The sequence below is a fragment of the Athalia rosae genome, chromosome 4 (genome assembly GCF_917208135.1).
Source record: "Athalia rosae chromosome 4, iyAthRosa1.1, whole genome shotgun sequence".
Classification (NCBI taxonomy): domain Eukaryota; kingdom Metazoa; phylum Arthropoda; class Insecta; order Hymenoptera; family Athaliidae; genus Athalia; species Athalia rosae.
In genome coordinates, this window is record NC_064029.1 from 3,376,767 (window position 1) to 3,402,528 (window position 25,762).

General features: G+C 37.8%; 5 protein-coding genes across 21 annotated transcripts in view; 3 read left to right on the forward strand and 2 right to left on the reverse strand.

Annotated features, from left to right (window-relative positions):
• Positions 1-2,852, forward strand: part of LOC105689573 (protein FAM13B) — a 29,043-nt gene extending 26,191 nt beyond the window's left edge. For all 3 annotated transcript variants that reach the window (XM_012406696.4, XM_012406695.4, XM_048653684.1), the window contains exon 12: positions 85-2,852. In XM_012406696.4, the coding sequence (XP_012262119.2) occupies positions 85-298 (214 nt within the window). In that variant the 3' untranslated portion in view covers positions 299-2,852. The remainder of the gene's footprint in view (positions 1-84) is intronic.
• A 263-nt stretch (positions 2,853-3,115) lies between these two features.
• On the forward strand, positions 3,116-14,458 carry LOC105689563 (bifunctional 3'-phosphoadenosine 5'-phosphosulfate synthase). Of its 3 annotated transcripts, none has more exons than XM_012406655.4 (6): positions 3,116-3,785; positions 11,054-11,857; positions 12,011-12,445; positions 12,534-12,743; positions 12,831-13,113; positions 13,185-14,458. In XM_012406655.4, exons 1-6 carry the CDS (start codon positions 3,726-3,728, stop codon positions 13,280-13,282), a joined length of 1,890 nt encoding a protein of 629 aa, XP_012262078.2. In that variant the 5' UTR covers positions 3,116-3,725; the 3' UTR covers positions 13,283-14,458. The 3 variants fall into 3 exon arrangements, with proteins under 3 accessions (XP_012262078.2, XP_012262079.2, XP_048509647.1); XM_012406656.3 differs by lacking the exon at positions 3,116-3,785 and adding an exon at positions 6,992-7,314; XM_048653690.1 differs by lacking the exon at positions 3,116-3,785 and adding an exon at positions 10,503-10,916.
• On the reverse strand, positions 14,131-20,619 carry LOC105689562. Its single transcript, XM_012406654.4, has 2 exons — positions 15,705-20,619; positions 14,131-15,624 (listed from the first exon to the last, which is right to left on the reverse strand). Exons 1-2 carry the CDS (start codon positions 19,893-19,895, stop codon positions 15,337-15,339), a joined length of 4,479 nt encoding a protein of 1,492 aa, XP_012262077.2. The 5' UTR covers positions 19,896-20,619; the 3' UTR covers positions 14,131-15,336.
• A 238-nt stretch (positions 20,620-20,857) lies between these two features.
• LOC105689580 (organic cation transporter protein) lies at positions 20,858-25,634 on the reverse strand. 12 transcript variants are annotated; one of them, XM_012406711.4, is made up of 8 exons: positions 25,496-25,634; positions 23,132-23,312; positions 22,755-22,994; positions 22,397-22,655; positions 22,091-22,259; positions 21,649-21,947; positions 21,280-21,563; positions 20,858-21,192 (listed from the first exon to the last, which is right to left on the reverse strand). In XM_012406711.4, the coding sequence occupies exons 2-8, from the start codon at positions 23,306-23,308 to the stop codon at positions 20,932-20,934; spliced, it is 1,689 nt and encodes a 562-aa protein (XP_012262134.2). In that variant the 5' UTR covers positions 23,309-23,312; positions 25,496-25,634; the 3' UTR covers positions 20,858-20,931. The 12 variants fall into 12 exon arrangements, with proteins under 12 accessions (XP_012262134.2, XP_048509657.1, XP_012262136.2 ...); XM_048653700.1 differs by lacking the exon at positions 25,496-25,634 and adding an exon at positions 24,824-24,938; XM_012406713.4 differs by lacking the exon at positions 25,496-25,634 and adding an exon at positions 24,630-24,772.
• LOC105689582 (cadherin-23) overlaps positions 24,771-25,762 on the forward strand; it is a 46,222-nt gene continuing 45,230 nt past the window's right edge. For both annotated transcript variants that reach the window (XM_048653676.1, XM_048653678.1), the window contains exon 1: positions 24,771-25,262. The gene's annotated coding sequence lies outside the window, so the exon portion shown is untranslated. The remainder of the gene's footprint in view (positions 25,263-25,762) is intronic.

Sequence of the window (25,762 nt, forward strand, 5' to 3'; positions counted from 1 at the left end):
AATTGAAATGAAGCTTCGCAACCACCCCCCCCCAAGCTTTTCAATAATTACATATCTAATAAATTTCCCCTCTATTTTTTTCAGAGAGGAACTCGAAGCGCAGCAACGAGCTACTCGCGAGGAGAAAAAACGGCTTCGTAGAGCGTTGAAGGAACTTGAGGCTCAATTCGAAGCGCGAGCAGGTCGTAGAATGCAACGCGAAGATCGTGGACCTCCGGTGACTACCGTTTACGAATCTTACAAACAAGCTAAGGCAAAACTGAGGCTCATTGACGCTCTGATTGCCAAGAAAGCCTGACGAAGTATTTAAGTATGCTGGGACAGAAGACGAACTGACTTGTGAAGACTTTTCGGGTGTCGGAGCAGGATTTTCATAAGGTAGCACACTCTGTACTAAAAATGATAATAATACGTTCAGTTTATCACGACATCAGAGACGACTCAAACAGTGCGATAGTTTTGCAGTTGATTTTTTGATCAGAACTACTGGTTCTTTGAAACTATCTTGGTAGATCGGATAAGATGCGTAAGTGGAGGCACTGGGTCCAATTTAAATTTTGAAAAACCGAATGAATTAAACAAAAGACTTTTTTATCTTGGCAACGTGTTGATATGTACTGAAAATTATAAAGAGACATTATGCGAGTACTTATCGAGGACAAATTGGACTTAATTATTATTATTATTACTACTATTATTATCATGAAAATCGTGAAGGTCGTCTTATGTAAAGGAGACGGTCGAATTCGAATAAAGAATAAGAACTTCAACACTTTGGGGTCGATCGGATTACTAGGGGTGAAAACTGATTGAATAATATTTCATTCTGAGAATATTTTTGTCCCTAAATTCGCAAATTTTATGACTTATTCATGCTGCCCTGGATTTCTTTGACAAATTTTTAATTATCTGATAAGAATAAAATAATGAACACATCCAGAAATGAAAATTTTTTGGTACACTTGGTCACAGATTTTATCCCTTTAAACGATAAAAATATGATATAGTATGTTAGGAAATAGAAGAAGCTGTCCGAAGAGCATCGAAATATCATGAATCGCGTAGATCTGCCGCTAATTATTGTCGAAGACATTAATTTCCACGATTTTCATCATCGTCCGGATTTACTCACAGTCGGATAGTACGTAATATAATTAACGAAGGGTTTTGAAAACATCCTTCTCGTATATTCGTATTGCTAATGAAATCTGTTTGCAGACTTTTGTAAGAGTATAAGAAACATTATCATAAAATACACGCACTTTACCGTAACAATTATAGCCACACTCTTCTACCGATAACTGCAGTCGTCAAATCGTAATATCACAGATATCTCATTTTTTCTATCCATCCCCGTGATCTCGCTCGTGAGAATGTGTTATCATCGAATAATTAAAAACAAAAAACAGAAAAAAAAAAGGAATCATGTATATGAAATAAGTACCTTAATGAATATTACATGTTGTAATTTTAAGAGTACTATAAAATGTTATGAGCATATATATATAACCATATTAAAAGTTATTAAGACCTATTATGACTTTTCGAGTTATTATTCAATTGCAGGTGTTTTTACGCGTTCTTTTTAGTCAAAGTTTTATAACACGTGTAAATAAGTTTGCTTTTCATATACCTCTTAGATCTGTTGGAGAAAATATTCGACATAAATATCGTATGACACGAAACCAAAACCATTCTTCATTTCCATGGACTGATCCCTATTACGGGTACAGGAACTACTTTAATTGATAATTATCCAAAAGTATTGTAATTATTAGAAGTCATTTCACGATTATCATTTTATTGTTATTCTAAGTGTTATGACTTAATTTGATTCAGGAGAATCGTAAAGAATTTTTTAGACCAAAGCATTTTTTAGTCTGTGATAATAAAAACTATTATGCATGAGTCTTATTAAGGAAAGCATGGATTAGTATCTTTTCGAGTGGTTTCGATGGAGTTATACCGTTCGTAGAACGTGTAATATGATACGGTTCTATCCATTTTTGGAAATGTCAAAATTGAAGTCTGATTCGGCAAATCGTGAAGCAATGTTGGTAGCTTATAAGATATAGGCGATTCTTACATTAAGGTGCAATTTATAATATTATAATAAGTTGAATTGCGCTTCAATGTAAACGTGACCAATAAAGAGAAATTAATTTTTTTATTTAGTGCCACAAAAGAGTTCTGATTTATCTAAAGACAAATATATATACTTATATATATATACATAAATAGATTTACATATACAATTGCTTTTTGTGGTAGGGAGAAAGAAAATACTATTTATAAGAGTAATGTTTTTTATATTATGATAATATAATTGTTTAAAATATTTTTTAGCGAGTAGTAAATAAACTAAATATTATATAGAGCCAGTAGAAATTATAATATTTCATAAGTTTCTCACCATATTCTAGCTGATGCATTTACAAATTGAAGACGAATTTATCCATCACTCAAACCTTATCCAATTCTAATTGATAAGATATCGAGAGTCACGTATTACGTAGAACGATTAAAAAAAAAAGTCACGTACACGAGTTGAGTAAAAAAAATCTTTGAAAATGAATCGGCTATAATTATTTAACAACATATCTATAGATGATACACATTATGAATAATTCTCACAAGAAATGAGTGGGCAGTGAAACTGATGTTGAAAACTTACAATAATACCGATGAATTAAATGAATAATATTATAATGATAACTTATGTGTAGTTGAATTGCAGACGATAATTGCTACAAGACAATATTAATAGAGCGTCTCATAACCATCTAAATTGCTTCAAACATATGAATATGTAGATGAAATAGTATATACTCCATAAACAGTTACAAACGTGACCAATTATCTGAAATAATATTGAATTTTCCGTAGTAATAAATCCTCATCCAGCCCCTATCGAACAATAAATTATACCAGCATTGGTGAACCATAAATTTAAATTTGAATTATTCGGTGCGTTCGGCCAATTTCGGCTGATTCCGTTTCCCGGTTTTTTCTACCGTTAGATGACGCCATGATTCATTCCGAACGGTTCCGAATGGTTTCCGAAATCAGCCGTGAAATCACTGTGCGTTTAGTCGGGCGCCATGATCTGCTCGAGGAGGCCGCACCGAGGTTAGGGTATCGTCGGCAGAACCCGCTATCCAATAAGAACTGATAAGAACTGTCAAATCTATCAGGGACCCTCGATAAACAAGGGCTTCGGTTTCGTGCGCTACAAAAATAATCAGAGTACCAAATGGCCCTGGGAGTAGTTTGATCCTTCATATTGGTTAGTGGTAAAATGCTGACGTCTGCCACGTAGCGTAACGCGAATAATTCGTCTAACCTAACTTACAACTATTCAACACGAGAGTTGAACACGTCCGATTATTGAATATTCTCCAACATTGCTTATGGTAATCGCCGACTCGCCCCTCCACTTTCTAACTTCGCAAGTTGGACGGCTGTCGTGTCAACAAACGCCGTTAATACGATGTGCGTTTCATTGACAGTGTGTGCGTGGGAGTGAAATTACTTCAATGAATCGATTAATAACGTGAATAGGTCGGAAGCCGCGTGTGCGTGCTACGTATATAGTACGCTGCTCTCGTGTTAAGAGTAATCTCTTTCCGACCACGCGGCGACCTGTTAATTGATAACAGTCTCTCTAATTAGATTAGATTAGTGTGTGCTGCACCGCTCGAAATTTATTCAAAACTAAAAGCCTGATGCACAATACAGAGATGTCAAACGATACAGCAGCGGTTCCGAAGAAGAAGATGATGACGGTGAGTGCCGATGATCCATTAATTTCTTTTACTGTCGTCAAATAATATTGTCATCATGCTATCTTTGTGTACGATTATTCCCATGTTTTACTGCTTATTTTCACGATACCAGAATGTTACGAATAATTTTCGTGCTACCAGTTATAATAGCGATCAACTATACGATTCACTCTCCGATCGGCCGCTGAATGTAGTGAGTGGAGATCTTCATGTATCTTGATTATATATATATGCACGATCTGTAATCACAATATCTGACTTTCGTACTGTGCTTATCAATTATCAGTGATAACTTGTTTTTCAATTTTCACGAGGTAATGACAGGCAATTTTACCGTTATCCAGTACTGTGTTTGCAACCGCTGGAATCCCCTCTCCTCCAAATTTCACCGGGGATTCTCGCCAAACAGATTTACAATATTTTCCCTGTCATAGTTCCTTCATGTAAAATTAGAATGATTGATGACCTTAGTTCAACAATCCTCGCTAAAACTCCCCTGCCGTCGTTATTTTCATTTTTTTTCAAAATGCCTCTGTAATATTTACATTCGCTCGTTGGCCAAATTTTTATACGCAATCTAATCTTGAAAATTCTGTTTTATTCTCGTCTTATCTATTTGCTCTTCGCGTACAAATCTGTAACAGTGTGCCGAGATGTCGGTCATAGACCGTGGATCATAGTCCACACTGTTGAACCATCACATTTCGGTTGTTAATGTGCGTGTCTCTCTCGTGTTATCTATCATCTATTTTTATCGAAGGAATTTCTGGAAAAGACCGACGATGATATAATGTTCGTGCAGCCTATATTATTCATTCCTTCTAAACTCATCAATTAGGATTCGGTACACCGTGCAGATCCGGACGTTAATTATATGATCGCGGAATTTCCTTAAGCTAACACCAACGCCAACTCTCTCTTCCGTGTTTGAATTTTAATTTTTCCCGCTTCGGAATCTCGTATTCTCACGTTCGAACGGGTGATTGATTATGTAGGTGCGTATACGAAATCATCGAGTTCAATTCTCTGCACTCAATCGTTTATTGGTTGTATTTTTAGCCGTTTACCGTAACATACTTTGGCATAGGGAGAACGATCTTCTCGAACGAGATCTCATTTCTCGAGGAAGATTAAGTTACAGCCTGATTTTTTTTTTTCCTGCCTATGTCTCTACTGTAAATATGTGAGAGATAAAAAGTTAAAATAGCGTACATATTATTTAGTCAGCGATATAATATCTCTTTACTCTTCCGTCAAACAAATATTTCCATGAATCTTACCAACTGCGAGACATACGCAGGTGTATGGATTGTTTTTTTTTTTTTTTTTTTTTTTTTTAATAAATTTTTTTTGCGAGTTTCAATAACTGATCTCCTGTCGTCTAGCAGATTTCGTCCCTGAGTCGGGTAAAAACAATTCTATCGAACTATGAAATTGAATGCTTATAGAAGCATGTCCGTAGGTCACTCTTAGGTCACGGTTAATTAATATTACAATATAATCGATTTATGCAGATCGAGCTACGATCGGAATAGGTGTACTCGAACGGATCAGCGGTATTTCATCCGACAACTTTTTGCATCAACGGTTAAGAGAAACTCGAAAATCCGCTGGTGTACGTTGTGTACAAGTGCATTTTTCGTGCGAATACGGTCATTTGAAATAATTCGATTGCAATGACAGTTCGGTGAAATCGTTCCGTTTCCACCTTTCAATCAATTTATAAGATAGATAAAATAACGGTCGACCGATACATGCACTCCACACAACATAGATAATTATGAGAACAGAACAACGCGATTATTTTTAATAGTGCAACACGATCGGTTTGATGGGAAATCAGCTCCAACCGCGAAATTATTGCGATCGAAATTTGGGCTGTATGGACTAAAATTTGCATCAAGGATTTATTATAATGCGTTCGTAATCCCTCTATGACGCACCTCCTAAGAATGACGTTATTGCAGCACGGGATCTGTGAGACCCCAACAGATTTAATGACGGTTAAAATACCCAGAATTTTTTTCAACGAACCCAAACCAAATCGGCGGTATATTTTGAACCCTCTTTTCTATTTCATCTTATTTGGGAGAAAATGAAAATCAAAAGGACCGTGGGGTTTTTCTGACCCCAGGTGTCAAATGAAGGTTAATATCGTCAGCCTAGTTATCTCGGTAGTCCAATGACATGTCATTCCAACACGTGTTTAATTGAAATAGAGTGGAAAATTTTTATCTTCTGCTGATTGTAATGCACAAGTTTGTTTGATTAGAAACGATAGCGTTTCTCGTTCACCGACACTTGCTGAAATCAGTCGACGTCATTCTGTAACAGTAAAATAGCGAATACTTCTTCGAGAGATGTTATATTGGTTATTATTTTTCCATTCATGCTATCGTATCAATATCGTATCAATGAACGGACATAGTAACTAATTTTCAGAACATCGGCAAGTGATGACTGACGAGAGGAGAAAAAGAAAAAATGTCCATATCAATCGTCAGCCAAAATTTTGTTACATAAAAGTTTATTTTAGATAAAAATCAGGACGATTAGATATCACGCATACATATTTTCGACATCGTATCGCGAACGATGAAATTCGCCAATTAACGCTACATGATAACAATAAGAAACCGTGATGTATAAGATAAATGATTACGGAATTTATCCTTGATCTTGTTTTTTCCCATTTCCTATATAGGTCTTCATGCGTGTATACGGCCGATAAAAAATGGCTAATTTAAGTGGACTACATTGTCCGGAAATTTGAAGATTTATAAAAATACTGCAGTGCGAAACGATACCGGTATCTATAGAATTGTCCAATGGTTACCTCACTTTCCCGCCCGTATCGCTTATCACTTATCCCCCGATCCATAAGTTGACGAGATCTGTTCTCTGAATGGGTTTTAGATGTTATTGATTATTCGTTATATAGATTTCGATTACAATTGCGACTATTCGATAATCGTCAATAATAAAGGTCTCATGCCCATGTAAAACCTTGAGGGGCTTTGTTTTTTTATCTATATTTCCTGTATAAGTTTTTCGCAATGAACGTGTGCTCCCAGGGTCGAGATAGAGAAAAAGGTAGATCGTATAGGTATACTCTAAAGATTCGTGGTGGGGCCAGCCAACCCCCGATATGCGCTATTTGGGCTTTGTCGCTTTGACGGAGCTACATATATTGGAGCAGCTGATTAATTTTACACCGAGTTAGGCGGCGAAACTCAAGTTGCCAGTACTACCGTTCAACAGCTTGCACCGTATACCTATATGCAGTATATGCTATAACTTGAGTTTAATCAGAACTGTCGAGGTACACCATATCGTGAATTTTTTCAAGACGTTTCGAGCGGGCGACAAAACGGTCAGAACGTCGGCAGGGAGAAAAATTGAACGGACGGGAGGCCGAAGGGCTAAACGACGAAAATTCGCCAATTAATATTCACACAGCGAGTCGCAATAACTACAGGTTTTTAAAATCCGAAAAATGATTCGCGGACCGCTCATCCTCAATGGCAAAGTGAGTAGAACCGATGAAAAAAATTCTGGTCCAACACGATTCGACAATTTTTATTGGTATTTGTATCATTGTTAAGATTTTTTTTTTCAAAGCCACCTCCTTTCTCAACTGTCAGAACGTTCGGATTCATTTTTACGCGATCGATTTTTTACAGGCTTCAAACTAATGTTTATTGAAATCTATGAATCGCGATCATCGAATGCGTAAGTCAGTGAAGTTTACGTTAGCCAACGTACAGCGAAATATTATCAGATTGGGTCACTTGTATTTACTCGTTACGTGGAATCTTTTTCGAAGATAATGTGAATTCTATAGTTATAACTATAAGCTTGATAGATCACGAAACTTAGAGCGTGTCTAGTTCCTGTCATATCTAGAACAATTCTTGATATGTGTTTGTCAGTTTCTTACTAATTGTAAGACAGTTTGCGTAATCAAAGACCGTACATTCAGATATATTGTACAGGTGTAGAATAAAAGATTCTAAAAAATATCTATTTGATGAAGAAAAAGGAAAAAAAGAACAAACGTAAAAAATTATAGTACACCGTACAATTTACTAGATCTAGAACTACTGACATATCTCATTGTCAAATCGGAATTTTATCAAGACAATGTCTCTTTTTCTTCTATTTTTTACTTTTTTTACAAGGTGACTTGAAAAAAGCCAAAATTCATTACTTAAAAAAAGAATACATCCTTTAAAAAATCTCAGGATAATTCAAGATCAATTCAAGACGTTATGAAAAAATAATTGGGCCAAAAATATGATCCCCAACTTCGATTTTTTCGATTTTTGAACTTTCAAAATTTCACAAATTCATTATTCTTTGAAAATTATTTTCGCACAATATTTTTTCACCGTAGCGTTGAGGAGCCCCTACGAAATAAACCCAGATTCATCTTAGTAACTACAATAGTTTTCGAGATATTTAAAAATTAAACCTAAAAAATGCGAAAAACGGCGAGATTTTGAATTTTACATGAGTTTCGAAAAACAATGTTTGATTTTTTCCTTCGGCATGTCTTCGTTTGTTGATAATAGAAAACTCCTAACGAAAATTATTCCAGATCGGAAGGGGTCGCCAACCTGCATTGAGATGAAATTACCCATATAGTTAACGCGCCTACACGCACACTATTAGCTTTTTTTTTAATTTTATAATAATTAGACCCAGTTTATTGGTAATTAGGTATCTTTTTGGCCATGAATATGTACATAGGTTTGGTTCGGTTGATTGATTGGAAATATTGTATACAGTCACTGTTACATAATCTGGGTTTGTCTCACAATCAGTCGCGCGCGGTTTTGCATCCAACCACTCATAGGATATTTTATACGTATCGTCACTCTCTGCAGAGTCGATTTTGATCAAAACACAACTTTGAATAGATGTAATGTAGATTTGCTTGAAATTTTAAAACATAATTGATGCACGTCTGTATATAAACCTGTGATCCGTACGCGGTTAGAAAGTTAATCCCGATGCTGTGATAACGACACCTTAACTTATAGTATGAAGCATTATGAGTTCGTGTAGGATTCGATGATTATGGGTTATTTGTATCGGGTGTCATATCGTTCATTGCCCACATATGTGCACGTGTGTTACGATATTGTTACGCATGTAACTACCTGTTTTATACAGTTGACTTGAGGATCCATTTTATCACATTAGATGAGAGTCAACTTCGCGATATACTCAGACAATGAACAATTTTGTAACTTGTTCGCCATACTAGTGTGTCCGAGGGTGTATTCTATTCTAAAAAGTTGGACTTGACCCCTTGAAATTTTGTCGATTTTGGGGCAGAAGAAATATTTCTTTTCATATGCTTTTCTTACGTATTTTGATCTCAGGAATCCGAATCTGAAAGAAAAATTGACCTATCTCTAAAATTGACCAAGTTATCGCCAATTTTTAGCCTTCTTGGGTCAAAAATAAAAAATTGATTTTTTGCTCTATATTAATGTAATTCGAGCTCAGGAATCCGAATCTGGAAGAAAAATTGATCTATCTTAAAAAATGACCGACTTATCCTCATTTTTTCGCATTTTTTGGCATAAATTTGAGGATATCTCGAAGGGAAAAAATCGTAGCTCAATTTGAACAACGGATTCGTGTTCCTGAGGTCAAAATACATAAGAAAAGTGCCATACGATCGATTTTAAAAAATAAAAATTTTTGGTCAAAATTTGAAAAAATCGTAAGGGGTACCCCTTGGAAAAATCTCAAATTTTGGCGAAAAATTTTTATTTTTTAAAATCGATCGTATGGCACTTTTCTTATGTATTTTGACCTCAGGAACACGAATCCGTTGTTCAAATTGAGCTACGATTTTTTCCCTTCGAGATATCCTCAAATTTATGCCAAAAAATGCGAAAAAATGGGGATAACTCGGCCATTTTTCAAGATAGATCAATTTTTCTTCCAGATTCGGATTCCTGAGCTCAAATTACATTAAGATATACTATAAAATCAATTTTTTATTTTTGACCCCGAAAGGCTGAAAATTAGCGATAACTCGGTCAATTTTAGAGATAGATCAAATTTTCTCTTAGATTCGGATTCCTGAGGTCAAAATACGTCAGAAAAGTGTCATTTTATCAATTTTAATAGATAAAAAAATTTGTCCAAAATTTGCCAATTTTTCCTTAGAAATTTTTTCAATTTTGGGGTGAAAAATCAACATTTTTTATTCGGTTTCATAGGCTGAAGTGAAATACGGTGCACGCAAAGGGCACTCGTACAATGGTAGTAGACATAAAATATGTGTGAAGCACCATACGAAAATAAAGTTCATACGTTATGGTTCATTATATTCAAAAATCTCAAATCACAAAAAATATTCACTTCATCCGTGTAATTAACGTGGTTAAAATTATTTTTTTAATGTATGGTATTGTATGTCATTTGCTCAGATGAGATTATTCCATCTCATCAATCGTTTCGGTGAAGTGGCCGTTGGATTATGAGGCAAATACAGGATGTAAACTTAAATACATGTACAAAGTGTTGGTTGAACGAGATAGTCGTGTATACATATATCCGCAAACGTGATGTAAAGAAAGTATATAACTTTCCTTAAACTTTCCCATCATTTCTACTCGTTCAACGTTCGAGGAGCTAAACGAGGGGACCACGATTCCCGCAGTAGACTCCGATCAGTTATTGAAGAGAATTCTTTCGCGATCGAAGTGTGGTCAGAGTTGAGCAAATTCACGCATTGTTACCGTGGAATTTCTGCACAGATAAAAAGATATAGAAATTGATTATCGCTTTAATACAATCTGTTTTATATCGTCAACGATAATTCGCAATTTTTTTACTATATATGTCATAAAAAACGTAGTATCAGCTATTAAGTATATCACAGATGGTGTAGACTCTACTTGAGATGATTATGTCGCCAAACCTGTAGTGTAATTACAGGAATAAATTTTCATCACAGATTTCTCACACTCGAACGGAGTTTTTGAAATACGTCGTAATATTTTTACACTTTCCTTTTCAACCAGTGCGGTAAATTAATCGTACATAATGGTCATTCACGCGCTGCAGCCTGCATTTTGTTGTAACAACAATGTGAAGCGATTCAAGGTGTGAAACTGTATTACATAGATTCATAAAAAATCGTCGTCCCATCTATGAGATAATTCATGTTGCCGTTATGTGTTAGTAACTGAATCAGTTTCCGATCTTTTTTCTTCATATATTTTTGAAATCCGTTTTTACAGACTTGTGCCAATGTCTCGGCACAGGCGCATCATGTGTCACGAGCAAAACGTGGTCAGGCTGTGGGGGCGGTTAGAGGTTTTCGGGGGTGCACGATCTGGTTTACCGGTCTTTCTGGAGCAGGAAAAACCTCGATAGCCTTCCAGGTGGAAGCTTTGTTGGTGTCCCATGGAATACCGGCGTACGGTCTCGACGGTGATAACGTCCGTACAGGGCTCAATAAGAACTTGGGATTCAGCAAGGAAGACAGGGAAGAAAATATACGAAGAGTCGCCGAGGTGGCTAAGCTTTTTGCCGATAGCGGGGTAATAAGTTTGTGCAGTTTCGTATCACCGTTCGAGGAAGACAGACAGATGGCTCGTCAAATACACAAGGATTCCGAATTGCCATTTTTCGAAATATTTGTCGATACCCCGTTCAACGTATGCGAAGCTCGTGATGTTAAGGGATTGTACAAGAAAGCCAGGCAAGGTGACATCAAAGGGTTCACCGGAATTGACCAGAGCTACGAGAGGCCTTCTAATCCTGATCTAGTCGTTACAACGGAAAATATTACCATAGAAAAATCGACGGCCTTGGTTATTGAATTTTTGGAAAAACATGGAATCATTCCAATTCTTCCTAGAGCTGACGTTGGTGTAGTCGAACTCTTCGTACCAGAGAAGAGGATTCTTACGGCCAAAGCCGAAGCGGAAACCCTGAAGAGCATAGATATCACGCAAGTTGACCTGCAGTGGGTTCAAGTGTTGGCTGAGGGATGGGCTGCTCCACTTACCGGGTTTATGAGAGAGAGCCAGTACCTCCAAGTGAGTTTTCAAGATTTTTACGTAATACGTCCACTTTCGCTCTCGATGATGTCTTTCTTTCCTTTTCTTTTTTTTTTCGAATTTTTATTAAATTATGCATGCGGGTTCTCTCGGTTAAATTCAATTCCTCGAGCGATGCCTTCTCGTTTTTAGACGCAACATTTCAATTGCCTCGTAGAAGAAGGTTCTGAGATCAATCAATCGATACCGATAGTTTTACCGGTGTCAACCGCCGACAAGGATCGTCTTGACGGAGTTTCAGCACTCACTTTGAAGTACGAAGGTAAACCTGTCGCCATTCTCCGCAAGCCCGAATTTTACTACCATAGAAAAGAAGAGAGATGCAGCCGACAATTTGGTACCAGTAACAGAGATCATCCTTACATAAAAATGGTCTATGAATCCGGTGACTGGCTGGTTGGAGGAGACATCGAAGCTTTGGAAAGAATAAAGTGGAACGACGGTCTCGATGAGTATAGATTAACTCCCAATGAGATTAGGAGAAAATGCCAAGAAATGGGTGCCGACGCGGTTTTCGCTTTCCAATTGCGTAATCCTATCCACAATGGTCATGCACTTCTCATGCAGGTAATGGTCTCATTCATTTTTTTATCCTTTCTTCTTTCATTTACTCTGTACCATTTTTATCCAAAATGTGATACATATCGCTTATCAGGATACCAAAAGACGTCTTTTGGAAGAAAGAGGATTTAAAAAACCAGTTCTATTACTTCATCCTTTGGGAGGTTGGACGAAAGACGACGATGTACCATTACCTGTTAGAATAAAGCAACATAAAGCTGTTTTGGACGAAGGCGTCTTGGATCCAAACGCAACGTTGTTGGCTATTTTCCCGAGTCCAATGATGTACGCGGGACCAACCGAGGTAAATTGTAACTCTATGGAAATTTTGTCTTCGCCGCTTATTTGTTCCTCCGTATCCGCCCTGCTATCAATGATTGTTCGATAACAGGTACAATGGCATGCTAAATCCCGAATGACAGCGGGGGCCAACTTTTACATAGTGGGTAGAGATCCAGCGGGAATGCCACATCCCGATAAATCTTCCGTACCCGATGGAAACCTATACGACGCGACTCATGGTTCGCGAGTTCTCTCGATGGCACCGGGACTGCAGAGTTTAGAAATCATTCCATTCAGAGTTGCTGCGTACGACACTGTGAACAAGAAGATGGCATTCTTCGAACCCGAGCGCAAGCAAGACTTTGACTTTATTTCGGGGACTAGAATGCGTGGTAAGTAAAAATTGTAGTCGATTAGATCGAACCATTGATTTCGTTGATGTTTGGCATCCCATTTCTTCCAGGTCTTGCACGATCCGGGGAACAGCCACCAGATGGATTTATGGCCCCTACGGCGTGGAAAATCCTCGCTGATTACTATCAGACTCTGACGAAAAAGTGATGACTATTTTTATTGTTGTTTTTCCTTTTTTCATTAAGTGCGGAGGTATTTCGACAACCGATAACTTACGAACTAGGAAAAAAAAATAATCGCACGCGTTACTTACAATTAGTCAAAATAATTATGCATGATCCCGAAGGGTATTATCACGTTCTATGATGAATTTTTACTTTTAGCACAATCAACAAGATACCTAGAAAGTTATCTTGCTGCTTGCCTGTAATCACTGTTTTCAATATTCAAGACCATTCCTTAGTTTTTTGGTGTTGAATTTTTACTACGGCAATTCTCATACGCCTCCATTGCGTATATTGACTAACAATTTTTGGGGCACATAACAGAATTTTATTTTTACAATTATTTACACGCAGTTTATTAATTGTTAGTTGATATTTTATATATATTTTATGAATATACACACTATAGTTTATAATGTACATTAATAGTCAGGTATTTAGGGTCACAAATTCCACGTTGCGAGTTGAAATTGCATACAATGCGATCACGCTCAAGTATTATTTACGTGAAAACTTATTGTTATTGTAAAATATATTGCCGATCGATCATATACTATTTATTGCAGATGAAGGAACACACTTAATATGAAATGTACATAAATAATGCTTCACTTAAATTATATCAACATCTAGGATGCTCTATAATAATTCACTCCTGAATTCAGTTGTCGCATTCGAATTCTTGTCTTAACAGAAAGCTATACGCTCAAATTCTGCAAAAGTTTTACCTGCTTATACTCACCCGAATGAAACACGTGAAATGGACGGAAATCCTTCATATTATTCGTGAAGTATTATTCGGTCAATCTTAAATAAATAATTATCTCTGAGTACTTTAAAATATTTTATTGTTGCAGTAAGGTATTTGGGTACAATTAGATTTTTCATCATTCAATTAAAACAACAGAACCATGGGGGGGGGGGGGGAGGGACTATTCCAATCCATATTGACATTCACCACTCGATTCATGTATAGGAAGTAAGTTTGAATCAGTGAACTTGAATCGAAACACAGGACTGGTTTATCATTCAAGATACTAGGTGAATTGTCGATACGTATCATGAGTAACTAATTACATGGCTTATGTTAAAGCTGGAATATTTATACGATCAGCGTGACATGTTATATAAAATAATGAAATATAAATTACTCTAAAGATCCTGTGTAATTTTAATTCGAGGAAAAAGTCTTCCTCAGTTAGCAAAACTAATTACTATTTGTATATTATATACAAGTATGTATATTATACTAGGATGGGTTATCATCTATCCGAAACATTCAACAATTTCTCATCATATTGTTTGTCTGCCAAGATATACAGATATTTTTCTACTACGCGACATTGCGACATCGCGAACACGCGACGCGACGTTCTACAATTGTCATCTTTTTTCTCTAGGACTTTTATTTACAAAGAAAAAGGCAACTGTATAATCACAAATATGTGTGATTTTTTCCACCGTCAATTAACCAGATTTACTGGTCTCTTGTTTTTTTGTTTATTCTATATTCTTGTGTTGACGAAAAGTTAGCAAGGATATAAATGGCACTCTACGAATTTTTCGAAAATTATAACATGCGTCATTTCCATCAATAGAATTTTCAATACCTAAGAAGATATTGAAATAACGTAAACTTCATGTTCCAAAGCTCAACGACTATTTCAACGCTAAATCTCATGCCTCTAAACCTATTGATTAATGTGTTTGTAATTGATCATTCCAGTTCAATAGCGCCTGGATCAAAAGAAGTAAGGCCAGCCGTGTTAAAAACAGTACAGTAATTATACTGCACCGTTGCTTAGGAAGCAAGATTTGAGTCTCAACAAATGTGCAGAATGTGTGTGGAATTATTGTATGTGGTGGTCCAGGAACACACGTAAAGATAACACGTAAGATTATAAGTTTAATATGCGCGTAGACGTACCAAATATAATATGGAATTAAAACTAGCCCACAACTATTCGCAACAATGAAAAGCCAGATATTAAAATTAACGTTTCTTTGTACCTGATCTATCTATGATATCAATAATTATTAAGTATTGTACATAATAGATGCTGTCGCAAGATTGACCTCTGAGTTCGCATCTGTTAGATCTGGCAGGGAAAGCATAACAGGAAAAACTTGTATTTTACCAGAATCGTCTTGCTGCTCCAAATGCACGACTGTACCAGTTTGGAATATTTGGTTCGTGATTTCATCAGTTATAATCTCTGTTGATTCCATGTCATCTGCAGTTACTTCTTCGGTATACACGGTCGTATCTTCCATACTCATTATCACCTCTGCTGCTTCTGAAGCTTCCCTGGATGTCTCGTAATCCTGTAAATGTTGATTGATTATTATCAGAGGTAGTCTCTTATAAAACGCATGTAAATAATCTTGCAAAGAGATTTCCTTGCCTGATCATAAGATTGTTCGTATTCGGCTTCAATTTCTTGCGGTTCAAATTTCGTGACCTGTTGGTCATCTTCGTACTGATCCTCAGTCTGTTCTTCATATTGACCCTCGTTCTGGTATTGAACTTGTATTTGCCCATATTCTTCTTGATCGTGTTCAGAACCTGAAGTAAGCATCTCTGTTTGTATCCTTGGTTGCTTGGTATTTCGACCGGTGACTATTCTCTTAAATCCAGAACCCCCTAGGCTCTCGTGCCTTCTTTCGTGCTTGTTCTTGTCCCCAAGATATTTAAATCTTTGCCTGCAAACGCTGCAGGCGTATGGTCGTTCATTTGTGTGCGTTCTTTCGTGACAGACAAGAGCGCTCACCTGCTTACACCTCCAGGGACAATACTTGCATTGTAACGGCCGTTCGTCACTATGTCTATTTTGGTGGTGTTTGATTAATTGGATTTTAGTTTTCAAATTAAATCCACATACTTCACACGTGTACGGTCTCTCCTCAGAATGAGATATCATGTGTGTTTTTAATCTCAATTGATTCACAAATCGTTTCGGACAATGCGGGCATGGCAATGTTCCCTCCAATCTATTGTGGATTACCATCATATGATGTCTGAGTCTCACATCTGAAGTAAAGAGTTGATCACATTCTGCACATTTCATTGGATCTTTTTCGACATGTGTGTTCTTGATATGTGTTCTTAAAATCATTTCAGTTTTGAATGTTTTGTCACAGTGATAACACGTTACTCTTTTCTTCACTTGAGGAACTTCTGAATCCGCTTGCATTTCTCCAGGAAGCGCTTGGTTGTGAATGTGAGACATGTGCCATTCCAAGGACCGTGGTGAGATCATTGATCTATTACAAATATGGCAAGTATACTGTCTTCCGTCCTTATGAACCCTGTTTCTGTGAATTACCAGCATAGAATGATTAGGGAATTTTTCACCGCATACTTGGCATGAACACTCTTTCAACCCTCGACTATCAGTTTTTTCATGCACTCTCATGTGCAATCTTAGACCATCTCGTCGATTGAATCCTACCCCGCAAATGTCACATCTGTATTGTCTTTGGTCTTCATGAATTCTAACATGTTGTTTCAGTGTCGAACTATTCTTGAACATTTTATCACAATGTGGACATTGTATAGTGTAAGCCTTGTGCGTATGCATATGCTTGGACAGGCTGTAAAATGGAACCATTTTATGGCAAACCGAACATTCTCTTTTGTTACCAACAGGCTGATGTTTGCGAATCCTGTGATGCCGTAGACTTGCTGGATTTTTGAAATCAGCTCCGCAGTCTTCACATAAATATGCCCTTAGTGTGGTGTGGACAGATTTCAGGTGAAAAGTCAATTTTTGTTTGAATGCAAATTTTTTGGGGCATTTGGGACATTGGAAGACCTTCTCCCAGCTCATGTGCTGTGTTTTAATATGCTGATCAAGAGTGCCCTGGTGCTTGAACTTTTCACCGCAAGTATCACAGAGTTGGCCATACATATTGTCGCAGTGTTTTTGTTCGTGTTGTCTTTTTTTACCTTTGGAGTCTAACATTAAATCGCAATATTTACATATCATTTTTTGCATGCAGGTAATATTGTGATTTTTTTTTGCTTTGTTTGTGGGAAATTCTGTAAGACAATCTTCGCAATAATGCATTATTCTATAATCGTGCTTTTTTAGATGATCTTCAAGCATAACATCGGTGGGAAAGGTTTCTGGGCAGTAATCACACTCTAAGTAATCTTCCAAAGGAATAGCATGTATCGTCGAAACATCCTCGCTGCCTTCTAAAAGATGGTCTCCTATGTGCGCATTATTTCTATCTTCATACAGTGAAATTATGTCCTGATCTTTCAGTCTGGATATTGCAATATTTCTCTGTTTCAGATATTCTTGAAACTCCTCCAAGTCAACGTCTTCTCTCTCCCCTAAAATTCTCTCCAACTTTTCTTGGTTTCCCTCTTCTTCTAGCTCCATTAGCAGGGACTCTTTTTGTGATTTGGCTTCTTCCCATTTTTCTTTGAGGTGAGCCATTCGAGCTAGATATTCATCTGATTTCGTATCTTGTTTTTGTTTTGATGATTTGTGATCTGTGGGTTTTTCAAATATTTCAGTACACTCTTCCTTGATTCTTATTTCATGAACAATCTCCAGAGATTCTGGTTCTTCTTTTATCTTTAGGACATCATTGTCTCTGGTTTTATGTGGAGTGTATCGCCTATGATATCCTGAGTTATTTTCCGTCTTTATAAATTTTGATGATCCATCCTCATTATTCATCGCACTAGTTAAACCAATCATATTTCCACCTAGCACCTGTTCTCGCCTTCGTTTATACTCTTCGATCTGTTCTTCTATTATTTGTTCCCTTATATCAGGTTTTTTATACTTGTCTGAAAACAGATTTTTTTCTTTCATTTTTAGTGCCTCATATTTTTTCAGCATGCGGTCTACTGGTTTCATGTCGATAGCAGCATGAGCTAAGTTAACTTCCTCAACTTTTTCCCCAGGCTTATCCATTTTTTTCACTTTCACTAAAAGCAATTCATTTGGCTTTGATCCTTTTACTGTGACATACATAATGCCATCCTCGCCTTTAGTCCCGATACTAATCGGATGATTCATGCTCAATTTTTGCAACGTTTTTCCAGGACTGGTGGGGATATTTGAATCTGCTGAATGACTGGTTTCTAAAGAATCGACGACCGTTTTTGATTTGAGGGGCAGGGACAGCCTTCTTTTCAAGATGTTTGGCTGTTTTTTTGGATCCGTCCCACCATCAACTGCTTCAGATTTGACCACGTCTTTAACGTCGATGGGTAAATTTTCTTTGCTTTCTCCGACCTCATATTTAACATAGGCTTTCTTTGTATTGTCATAGTGATATACCGCTGCAGTCGACGATAATTCTTGCTGTTCATTCATTGGCATCATTCGTGCCTTTTTTGCTTTTTGAACTCCAAGTTCTTCAAGTTCGTCGTTAGATTCTCCATATTCCGAGGTATCGGGATGGAATGGTAGATCCTCCGGATCAAATTCCTCAATAGAATCATTGTCATCATTATGGTTGAGATCTGTAACATCCTCAAACATATCAGTCGTGCATTCGGCATCTGAAATTGCCAATGGTTCCTCTTTGGGTTTAATTAAAGGTGACTTAACAGAATCACTAATCTCAGTTGATAAATGAAATGACAATGTCTTGGGTAACTGGCCAGTTTTTTTTGCATTTACAAAGCTAGTTTTCTTATTAGCATATGTATGCACATCTTTCTCAATTTTTACAGTGGGATCATTCCAAGCGATGTTTGGGCTTACTTCGCCAGGTGATAAGTTCTTTGATGTGCAATCATTTTCTGACTTTTCGCTAAGTGAGTTGTATATAGATTTTAGTTTGAATTCAGCCTTTTTAATTTGCATAAAAAATTTGTAGCTCATTTTCAAATCGCAAATACAATCCATACACATCTGGGTAGATAAACTTCCGTGTTGATTAATTTCTTCCAGATGTTTCATTTGCTGATTCAATCGCATCTGTATTCCTTTATCACTAAATATATCTACCAATGGAAGTTTGAGTCCCGCGCATGTTCGACAGTATTTCTTCAACTGCTGTTTGGCTTGATTCAATGAATGTTTATTGCGTATTGGAAAATTTATATTCCTTAGCTCTGCTAATCCCTTGACTAAATGTTTTTCGGGACTTTGCAGCTTGACTCGAGGAGTGACCTTCTTCAATTGAGACAAGTTTGTTATTTGTGAAAAAGAGTGTTCTTTAATTGGAGGAAGTTCTACTGAATTAGAAACCGATACGTGGGAGCCTTCATCTTCAATGTCTCCATTGTCTTGTATTATGATGATCGTTCCCTCTTCCATGTTTGGCAATTGCTCCATTTCTTTACCCTGAATAAGTTCGATGTAATCGTGGTCCGTTGCATTTTCAGTGATATCCTCTGTGATGGTCTCTATAATGTGTTCTGTTACACTCTCGGTAACATTCTCTGTGATATTCTCTGTCACATCCTCTCTGACATCTTCCCTGTCGGGCTCATCTGGTTTCAAGTTTGTATCACCTAAAGTTTCAGATTGATCTGCAGGTACCTCTGGTATCGTGGTAGCCCCATCATCACCATCCTCGTTTTCATAGGCAAAGTATATGATACCTCCCTCTGAACCACTCATTTTTCTGGATCGAGGTTAGGTCTCATTAAACAATGTCATAATACATTACACCCCGCGAAAACAGCACTCTGTAATGAATAAGAGGTCCGAATATTGTCCATAGATACTTTGTTCACTTCTAAGTAGGTGATTTTCGGTGAAATATTTATATTTTCAATGAGTTTTTCAATATTTTGCCACCGTAACTTTTCACTGGTGTTATCCAGATGGCGTATACTAAGATGGCATCCGCGTTGTCCACTATTTTAAATCATTACGGCGTTCTATGCTCCTCAAATTCATGACTTATATTCAGTTCCCTTCTCAGAGCTTTATCTATCTTCACCGTATTCACTACTTTCATGGAAGTCGACCGAATTTATATTTAAAATAACGCGGAATCAAGGTGCTTCAACGCGGTCGTCAATTACGACTTATTCAATGACGAGCTTCTTCGGTTGAACGAATGATCGCACTACCTTTTACACCCTCAGCTAAAAATACATACGGAAGCTACGCATGTGTGGGTGTATTCTACGCTTGTATACTTGTATTATGCAGTCTGAGAAAGTTGAATATACACGCTCATATTATACGCAAACGATTTTCCGTCAATTCATGTTCATGGAACTGCATGTAACGAACGTAGTATCAAGACGCAATTTGAATTTTTTTTGTGAGGCGATTTTAACATGACAATCGAGTTTATCATCGTTCATTCAAATCGATGCGCTTCCTTTGGATATTGTAAACGTATTACGTAAATGATCCATTGCCGGACCTCCAAAAGATTCGACAAACTATTGAGTTCTATCATACTATGTTACATCTTCACGTACGGATCGAAGTTTCACGTAGAAATGATAAATATGTGCTTCATAGCCATCGCCATACAAATTGCCTCCAATTTATGTAGTATACATATAGCAGAACATATCTACGTGAATCCCAAATACAAATTACTAACATATATCACATCTTCGTTTTGTCTTTAGCAATTCTATTAATAGTTATTCATTTTACATTTCTTTACATCGTTGGACAATAGTCCAATCATTTATCTAAAAGAAAAACAATTTTTGATTGATACTTTTCCCCTACCCTCCGTAACTTCTTCTTCGACAGTATCGACCAAGGTCCGTCGTCTCGTTTCTGGTAAAATAAGGGACAATAACCCAGCTACTACTGCCGTGGCGCCACATATTGTGCTAGGAATCCACCACGCCTTCGCTCCTAAAAGATCCACGACGTAAGGCGCCGCAATGCTGCCAACGTGAGCCATGGTTGAGCTCGTACCCACGGCGCTGTTTCGAGATACCTGCGCATGTCAATATTTGAATTTGAATTTGAATTTTTGATCTATGGTTCCTGCCTCATTGGAACGATTTGAATAATGCGAACTTACCGTAGGAAATAATTCGGATGTATGTAAAATAATTACGCTGAAGACTGCAGCCACTGTCAATCTTCCCGTCAATGCAACTACCATAATAGCAGTTGTATCAGATTGTGGAATGGCTAATATGCTGAGTAATGCAATTCCAGATATGGAAAATAGCAGACTGGTCACGGCCCGTCGACCCATAAATGCAAGGAGTGGCAAAGGCACAAGATAAGCTGGTATTTCACTTACTCCAGTTAAAAAAGTATAGAGGTAGCGATTTGCGGAGAAGTTGTCTACGTTCAACGCTGGAACAAGAGAAAAAGAAAACATACGAATGATGAAGTATGATGATGTGCGAAAAGAATCCAGATCATGTCCAATTATTATTACCGATTGCATAGTACGACAGGGATGTAGCAGCCCATGCAAAATATGCAATTATTATACGCTTTCTCAGTTCCGCGTGGGAAAATAGATCGATCAGACTTTTCCACTTTTCTACGAACGTTTCCTTGCCGCTCTTATTATTCGCTACTTTTTCCTTTGCGCATTGCATATCCTTTTCCTTCTCAGCCGTGAGAGCAATGTTTACCGATGGGTACACTGGACCGTAGGACCTTTCGATAATTATTTGCGCCTCTTTACGACGATTTTGAGCGATCAACCATCTTGGGGACTCCGGCATCAGCCTGGAATAAAACATTCAAAATTGAAGTTACGATTATTACGATAATAACTTTGAAAAATGAATTACTTAGTATTCCTTTTCGCTGTGCAAGCATAGAAATATCAGTTGACATTATACACGTTAAATAACGCAAGTGATTGTTACCAGCAATGCAGTAGCAGAATAACGGCAGGTAACGTGATGGATAATTGAAGCAGTTTCCAATCTTGTGCCCAGTAGGCGATACCGGGAAGAATCATCATGCCGAGAGGGTAGCCCATGCTGTAGACGATACCCATCCATGCTCTGTGTTTGGGACCAGCAACCTCCGTCACTAATTTGACATTGATCGTTGACTTTTTCAGAAAAGTTTTCATTCAAAAACATCTCAGATTCTATTCATCAATCAAATTACTTTTTCCAGCGTATTCTGCAAATTTTCCGCGCACAGATGAAATTATTGGAACTCACGTGTTGTAAAAGAAGAGTGATAAATTGCCGAACCGCTAGCACCAATCAATCCTCGCAGTATCATAAAGAGCCAGTACCAAGGAGCAAACGCGCTAATCGGACCGGAGACGATTAGAATGAGAACGCCAACGATGTAGCTCGTTCGTCTTCCAAATTTATCGGCGATTATGCCAAATATACTGGCACCCAGAAATTTTCCTAACGACAATGCCATCTGCACGCTGCTCCGGAGGGCGGTTCTGTGACATACCAGATCCCACTGTAATTCGGTATTACAACCAGTGAGGGAAGTGTTACACTAGAATCATTGCAGAGGGTACATCGAGCGATGATTTTCGCTCAATCATTTCTATCCTACCTCAGCGACGATTGAAGATCCGTCGATATCGTTCGTGTAGCTGAATGTGTTGCAACTTTCTGTCCCTGGATTTCCGTTGGCTTTAACGTAGGCGAGAGCTCCTTCAAAATCGAGCGTAGCAAGGTGAGTATAATTGTGGGAAAATCTCCTACACGACGAAGCTGAAGAGATGTTTCTGATTTGCACGTCCGTCCAATTTGCCATCGTTAATTGCGGGACTGCGCACCAGTGCGTTGGCACCTGTGGATATCGTTTCGATCAGGTAATGCGTCTGTTGGATTTATCCCTTTTTTTCTCTGTACAGCACACATGTTTTCCGCATGATTATCAATTATCGTACACCTCCTTCATCCCCTCACTTTTATTCGTGACTGTACCTCGGCTAAAAAAACGTAAGACGTTGCATGAAGTCCGTTGAACAACGTGGGTGTTGCCGTCAGCGCAAAAACAAGCCATAGCAACTTGGACCCCTCGCCGAGTTTGTCGAGTGCAGTTACCAGTTCGTCTTTTTGTTCTATTCTTTTTCCATCCCCTTCCTCCTCTTGTCCAATCATCTCGCTGCAAGTTTTATTAATTGACATTTCATTAGTTCAATGTTCGTACGATGAGTTATCTCACGTGTCAAAGTCCTCGAGGTCGATCCTCGATGATTCCCGAGATAAATCTTATCGATGAAATCTTAATCACAATATACAGACAAATTTCAGTTCTTCCTTCGGATGAAGATTCTCTGGCGCTGATATTGCTCCGGTAGGTTGAAATGAGACTGGTTTTCATGGCATAATTTTTTAAGATGCTACCTACCAGAAGCAGCGCTCTTTACGGGAGGATTATTATTTTCGAGCCAGCGACACGTGTGATAACATGAAGATAACACGAGTAACTGTAAAATCATTCAATATGTTTGTAGGCGGGTTTTGTTTAGCCGGCACATGTCAATGACATCACCACGCGGATTTGACGCCGAGTATAGGACTTTGACCTATTATCGCCCACTAACATCGTAGCTGTTATCTGCGATTTGATTCCGGTATCAGCGAATGATTGACAAATCGATAAAAACTACCTCACTTCATACCACTACTTTTGAATCAAGATATGATTCATTCAAGTCATTAATAATTAATCGCGGAAAAGTCGAGACCCACAATAGTCGCGATACAATTGGCGAATGACTTTTGTAAGCTCGTCGATTATGTGAAACTCGTTATTCTATGAACTAACATTCCTACAGACCGTGGTAGACAAACCAGTTGAGAATAGTTATTTTTATTGTCAACTTGTCAGTATATTGAGTTTCTTCGAGTCGTTCAATTCCGGGTTGACCTTTTTTGAAAATCACTCGCTTTCGATAATGTGTAAAAAAATAATGAACCAGATCATTACCACCTGCAAAAACTGTTTCTCAAGTTTATGTCAGATCTACTGAAAAGCAAACGAAAAGTTTTACTCCTGCAAACTTTCCTGTGCTCGCGTACGTCTTTCTAATAAACTAGCGGTTTACTAACTATACAACAGTTCCGACGTCTCCATCATTAACAACCTCGGAGTCAACTTCCCCCCTTTTAACACTTGCCCCCTCTTTCAATGTGAAATAAATACACGAATCTTCTGCACTTTGCATATGTGCGCGGTATGTACGATTAGTGAGAATTAAGTACTCAGCTCGCGAAAGCTTATTAAACGATGTTACTATGCTCACGCGTTGTGTAATTATGAACTTGAACCGCGCGTAAAAATTTCAGCGGAACTCAGAACCACAATCACCTCCGCGTTTGTTACGTGTATCTGTGATCGCGTATTCGGATTCTTTCATTGGCGTTGATATTCTTTAATTTGGTCGCGAGCAGCTCTCTCTCTCTCTCTCTCTCACACCGTATTTCAACCGCAATCAGTTAATTAACAACATCGTGACTGCGCGTAGCTCAAAATCGGAAGATAAAAGTATCCGAAATTAAATGAATAAAGGAATTGTAGGTCGGTCGAGTAAAAGTACGTTTATACAGCTGTTCGACACGATTCCGAGACTGTAGTTTCACGAAAACAAACAGAAATAAATAAAAATTCACCGCTGGGTCGACCGGCCTCAAGGCCGATGGGTGTGCGTGTTTACGAACTCTGGTTCATTGAGCTAAATATAACTGGATTCGAAGCCAGAGTTTAGTTTATCGTTAGAAATGTCAGAAGGAAGTGTTACGGTGATCTTTCATGATTTATTCCGTACTACCGTCTTTTCAACGATGTCGCGGGATATATCTCGGTAGCTCCAGATTCGTTGGATTTTTTATTGGTGAAATCTTATACGCTTTCTGTAACTTACGTACGAGTTGGCTGTGAATTGAAATGCGGTGAAGTGAAATGAGTGGATATACAGACGAAGCTTGAGACAATTGGATATGGACCGGGAATGTCGTAATCGCAGTGATGACCGAAGATCTTTGGTGATGACGTGCCGTGTGGATTCGACGGAGTCGATGCGATCTAATTTGTCGAGTATGAAGGCTTTTGGTACGTGTATCGTTGAGCTCGATTTCTTTTTGTATAATTCATTTCATTCGCACGCAAATTGGCATATTTGTTCGTAGATTTAATTTCAAGAATTTTACACGTCGTTATTCGTTAATACTCGTTAAGGATTTTGTCGTTCTCCGTAAAAGAAAACGTTGCCTTTAATCTCAGTGAATCAATTGGTAGTGAATCGACGAAATGACCATGAGCTTAAACCGTTGCCCCGTACGAACCTTGTTTTAATGAATTCTTATTCTTGACACATCAATTGCGTAATACCAAATTATCCTTGACATTAATTTTTTTCTATCGAAACGTATCAGAGGAGAGTACGGAAATTGAATATTGTCACTGCAAGTGGAGTTATCGCCGCACTGACGATGCCCTCTTACGCGATTTATATTTGTATACTGACCACGATAACCAATCGGTTATTTTTCCATATCACACACGAGCCCCCGACTTATCCTGTACTTTAAAAGTCGATGTAGATACACGTA